We start from the raw sequence: 5,431 nt of genomic DNA, 5'->3' as shown, positions 1-5,431 counted from the left end.
AGTCCTGAGAGACGTTCTTGGTCAAATGTACTGAACATCACAACCATAATCTCTTATCGACTGGTACAAGCTGACACATTAACTCATGGATGGAGGGTGTTGTTTTTCATAATGTGTAAAACACTGAAAGGTGACAAAACATGTTGTTATGCACACATGAACAATTATGCCAATATACCAGAAAATCCTTTAAAGTCACAAAAGAAATTTGCAGCCTCTAAATATAATTGTTTATTGCTTGTGGCCCAGTATTGTAAATGTGTAATGAGTCAAATTTACATGGATCATTTAAAACAATCTAGTCCTTGGCTATAAACAATTATACCTACATACAAATATAGAGATGTATAAATAGTTAATTAGCTTAACAGAAGTGCAAATAAATTAACAAATAAAAAATTAACATATATTTAAAATCAAATAAAAAAGCATTCATTTGCCTTCAAAATTCAAGTGTGCCTTGTAATTGGGTTTCAGCTTTATTACCAGACAGTGCCTTCGCTCATTTCTGAGGAGGGTTGTGAAAGCTGGTTGGTGTATCCGTTGTCACTGAGAGACACAGTGGTGAAGGGTGTGCTGGGACCACACAGCTCACTGGAGATGGCCTCTGGACTGGGTGAGTCCACAGGATGGTGAGATACCGTGTCAGAGAAACACTGCACCTCTCTGGGACAGTGGTGGCCCGGGTGGTGGTGGTCTATGGCTCCTAATGGGGTGCCAGCAGGGACAGAGGACGGCACAAAGCCCAAGTCTGCAGGAGTCTGAGCCTGGGAAGGTGGTGGGCCTTGGAAGTACTCGTAATTCCCTCCTGAGCTATAGTATTCACCAGGGTAATCTGTTTTTATTTAGAAAAAAAAAATACTGGGTTACTGCAAACATTTAAATACACACGACAAGAGCTGAGCTTTGAAAATGTTTTTTGTTCTTAGGTTCTTCATACATTAGCCTATGTCAGACCAACACACTCAATACAAGATGAGCTGAATTAATTATAATACATTACACCAATCTGACCAAGCACATTTAATTCTACCAAGCCTGTTCATCAAAAGACCATCATCTTAGAATAGCAAACCCAAACAGAGCTCACCTCCATAATAAGAGAAGTGTCCGAGCTCTCCTGGGTCCATTCTGTCTCCTAGCGCTCTCATCCTCCTCGGGCTGCGGAAGAACAGGTGTCTCCGTGCGCTCAGGGCGCTCAGCTGCTTCATGCGTCTCTCTTTAGACCTCCGATTTTGGAACCAAACCTTTTGGACAAAGAGAAAAAAGGTCAGTTAGACAAGATGGCAACCACGGATGGTGCAGGCAGGAGAAGCAGACAAACAGTACAGCCACTAAAAGACGTCTTTTCAGTAATAGTAGATATGTTATTGCTTGTTTGATGACTACAGACGCCTTCAAAATTATTAAATGAAAGAATGAAGTTTTGTTGTCTTTTATGTTCAGGGGAAAGGCAGGCTGGGACCTAAAATAAGGATTTGGTTAGTACGAAAATATAGGCTACGTTTAAAAAGCTGACTTTGGGATACGAACTGATGCCAAGCCCACAGAAGCACAATTAAGGTTTTAATGTAAAGCATTTCGATGTCGAAAGAGGAAATTTAATCAAGGGAGCTTTTTAAAAATGTCCATGAACCTCAGTACTAAGTGAGTCACGCTTTTAAGGGGTTTTAAAGCGCAAGGGGAGTAGGGATTAAGATAAAATAAATAAATCAGCAGAGCCTTAAGGACAAATTCTCTGGTGCTGTCTGCAAGGCGGTGTCCAAAATGCCAAAAGCTAGAACTTTTTCCTTCTCCATAAAAGGCGTTTTGTTATTGCGTCATTTACGAGCCCGACTTGGGCCATGTGTTTGAAAGCTGGGTCCGAGTTGCCTGGAGGGATCATATGGTGTGTCAGTGAGTCACTTCTCCCTTTCTTTATTTTTCTCTTCTGCCTTTTACCTGGATGACTCTCATGTTGAGTCCGGTCTCCCGTGACAGCTGCTCCCTAATGTGTCTGGTGGGTTTCGGTGTGGCCGCGAAAGCTGCTTTCAGCGTCTCCAGCTGTTTGGCTTTTATGGTGGTCCGAGGCCCGCGTCGTTTCCCGACGACACTCTGCTCGTCATTCTCGTTGTTGCACACGTCTTTATCAGATAAGTGTCCCGTTTCCGAGTCCTTCCCGTCGTCCTGCGGGTCCTGGGGGTCCGGAGACAGACTTGGGTCGCTACACGTTGTTACTGCCATGAGAATAAGATGCACATGACGCTTTATATTTACAGGAGCTGAGAATCTCTATCAGTCTGCAAACTCTATTACAAACTGCAATTTGAAAGCAGATTGATGACATAACAAATTTATCTAAGGAATATTATTAACCTATAATACGTTTAACGTTAAAGGTACAAAAAATAAAACTCATTAGCCAATATGGATGATTAAACTATTTAGTTAGGACAGGATTAGCTCTAACTGAATACTATAATAATAATAATAATAATAATTTGATTTAGAAAATTCCCCCAAAGCATCTTTCCCATTCCTAAACATTAAACCCAGTAATGCTCCAGTGGTTGTATTAACTTATAGACTAATCACCAGAAAGAAGAATGGTGTCCTTCCCATTGTTGTTCTGATAGTCCTCTTTACAAACAAATTTGAATTCGTCCAGGATGTACAGCTCCTCTCCCGTGGACAGCTGTTTGTTACACATCACACAGGTGAAACAGTTCAGGTGAAACACTTTGCTCTTGGCTCTGCGGACAAGATCACTGGGTAAAATCCCCTGAGCGCAACCGTCACACTTGGTCCCAAATCTCCTGCTCAAAAGGGAGAGCAACAGTCAGGAGGCAGTTTGAACGTAGAGGTAATATAAAGACATCTCCGGGGACTGATTCTTTAGACGTAGGGTTAGCTAATTTCTTGTGGTTGTACAATTACAGGCAGCAGAATCCGTTAATGTTAACTTAAAAACTCCAGGCCAATGGTGCAGATGTAACTGCACATGCTCAAAATCAACCGACACATTTAGTAGGTTACTATAAAGAATAATCCCTCATTTATAGCCTTATCTAAAGTCAACACTAATTGCACAGAATATGAAATAATAATGTTATGTCGGCTACACTTTTAGGCTAATATTATGAGTACAAATCACAAAAATTGTGTGAACTGATGTTCTCACATGTTTCATATCTTATTAAAAAAACAGATCATGACTACAAGGCTCAGTGTAAACAGAGACAAAACCAGGCCCATAGTGGTTTGGGGATCTCGTTTTTCAACTTACCCTGAACTCTAAGCTACTGCTTTGTATTGTCTCGATGGAAATTTCATTGGAAAAGTGTTGCATTTGATCTCTTTCGCTAAATAAAGACCAAACTGAAGACACACCGGATGCTTACCTAAAGAAGTCATTCTTACAGTACAGTCTCCCCTCTCGTGAAAAACACTTCTCTGTCAAACTGCATTTGCATTCGCAGCACTGTACACATTTGATGTGCCACGGCCTGTCCAAAACTTTGAGCAAGAACCTATCGAGAATAGGCTTTTCGCAGCTGGCACAGTGAAGCATTGTCTAGAGTTATTTGAGCTCTACTCTGTTTCTTTCTCCAACGTCGCCGTCACTGGCTTTGGGTAGGATCCAGGAAAACCACTGTATCCAAATTAATCTCAATAATTACATCAAAATCCGTGAGATTAAATGTGGCTCTTCCACGGGGCAACAATCCACATCTGGATAACAGCTCCAGGCGACAAATTAACAATCGAAAAAAAAAACGACCAGACAGCATTTCTGAAAGAAAACGATAGATTTCACTTCACTGTGGGCCCGTAAGCATGATCCAAGGTGGGTGTGCGATTTTATGGATAAGCACAGGAAAAGATAAATAAGTAAATAAATAAAATAAAGCCAAACAAGCTGTCCATTAGCGACGGATAACATCAGCTTACGCCTGTCCGATATATCCTGAGTGGTGTCTAAAGTGGAGAAAAATTGCTTGAGCATGAAATTCTACCAGTGCGCCCAGTCTGATCATTGGTGTCCCATTTCTATTGGGATGCGCTGGCCGTCTCAGAGAACCGTGGTAATGAGCGCACCCCTTAAAGCCCAGCCTATTGGGTATTAAGAAACCTGTGACGTCAGCTCCTCGAAAACCCTATGAGCAGCCTTTTTACTTCAGTCCGCATCGTGTACTTCAGCAAAATAATATGGAATAAAGTAACAGGTCAAAATAGTGTCGTGGTGCAAAGCTGTGTGTGGCTTCCAACCTTCATTTCATTCAAAAGAAATATTTTCCTCACGGAAGGTGTGTTAAAAACAAAATCAACACATGAAATTAATGCTTACACCAGTAAGATGACCAGATTTTAATCAAACAGGAAAACTAAATGCAAAGACCCAGAAAATCTCAGGCGCTTCTTTCGAACTTTCTTATTACTGATGTTACTGATACTGGCAGTCAGTGATATACTATGGGACTATTTTAAATAAATAAAAAAAAAAACCCGCCCCACCCCATACCAATAACGTTTTCTCCACCGTATGGGGTTTATTTGCAGGATCCACCACTATCTTTTTCAAGAACAACCTGCTGAGGGTCAATAAATATGAATAAACGATTTCCTTAGGAAAATGCAGGCTTGTGCGGAAGAACACGACTACACCAGGGGCAGGTGACACATTATCAGCAGGCCTGTCCCTGCACTGTGTGGACGAGGGCAGATGATTCATTTCGTTTGAAAGGACAAGGATCACTAATGGCTATAATCTCTGGCGATAGACTGTCTCTTGAAGACGTTATCGCGCCTTGTTGGTGCGCTGGAGACGGAGATAACGCGTTTCCCATCCAGGCTTGCAACTCTGACATAACACCCGGGAGGATCTCAGCTCCTGACATGCTGAGATTAAACTTGAGTGAAGGAGCTCGAAAAGAATTCTTGATAAAAGGTGTCTTTCTGCAGACTAGAATGGATTATCAATGCTAAATTATGAGCAAATCGTCTGGTAAGAACTTTCACTAATCATTTGACCACACTGTCATTTTTTCACCAGACAGCTGATTTCCGCGAGTCTCTATTTTCTATTTAGTTTTATTTTTATTTGCTTCATTTTTTTTTTTATCAAACACAAAATAGAACACTTGCTTAAAATGAATAAATTAATCAATCAGTCAAATAAACAAAAATATGTAAAAGAATATCAGGTTACTGACTCACTGAACCTCCTAAATATTTTTCTAATTCTCTAAAATTTGTTACAGAATATGAATGTCAGAGAAATAGCCACAGTTAACTTGCCTTTTGGATGGAAGCATAAATAATGATATTAGTCCCCTTAAATCTAACTTGAAAGTCACAAGTATACATGTTTTATAGGCTACCTCCAAACCATACACATTTCATTAATTGTTCTCATTTTACTGTGTACGATCATAATTACCAGTTCCTGGCC

The 5,431-nt window shown here is 40.6% G+C and overlaps 1 protein-coding gene across 1 annotated transcript; it reads right to left on the bottom strand.

Annotated features, from left to right (window-relative positions):
- LOC109959532 (LIM/homeobox protein Lhx1-like) lies at nt 1-4,017 on the bottom strand. The gene is made up of 5 exons (XM_020598979.1): nt 3,381-4,017; nt 2,575-2,795; nt 1,942-2,216; nt 1,091-1,247; nt 1-835 (listed from the first exon to the last, which is right to left on the bottom strand). Exons 1-5 carry the CDS (start codon nt 3,548-3,550, stop codon nt 483-485), a joined length of 1,176 nt encoding a protein of 391 aa, XP_020454635.1. The 5' UTR covers nt 3,551-4,017; the 3' UTR covers nt 1-482.
- Nucleotides 4,018-5,431: the final 1,414 nt, after the last annotated feature.

The sequence above is a fragment of the Monopterus albus genome, unplaced genomic scaffold, assembly GCF_001952655.1.
Source record: "Monopterus albus unplaced genomic scaffold, M_albus_1.0 scaffold39.1, whole genome shotgun sequence".
NCBI classification, from domain to species: Eukaryota; Metazoa; Chordata; class Actinopteri; order Synbranchiformes; family Synbranchidae; genus Monopterus; species Monopterus albus.
This window is presented reverse-complemented; position numbering and strand designations above follow the sequence as displayed.

Bases quoted from the DNA above. Each gene is read 5' to 3' on its own strand.
- LOC109959532 (XM_020598979.1), bottom strand. From the start codon at position 3,550: ATGCTTCACTGTGCCAGCTGCGAAAAGCCTATTCTCGATAGGTTCTTG. The intron at 2,796-3,380 runs GTAAGCATCCGG...CCTTTTGAGCAG, and splicing joins TGTAAGAATGACTTCTTTAG to GAGATTTGGGACCAAGTGTG. The intron at 1,248-1,941 runs GTAAAAGGCAGA...TTTGTCCAAAAG, and splicing joins TCAACATGAGAGTCATCCAG to GTTTGGTTCCAAAATCGGAG.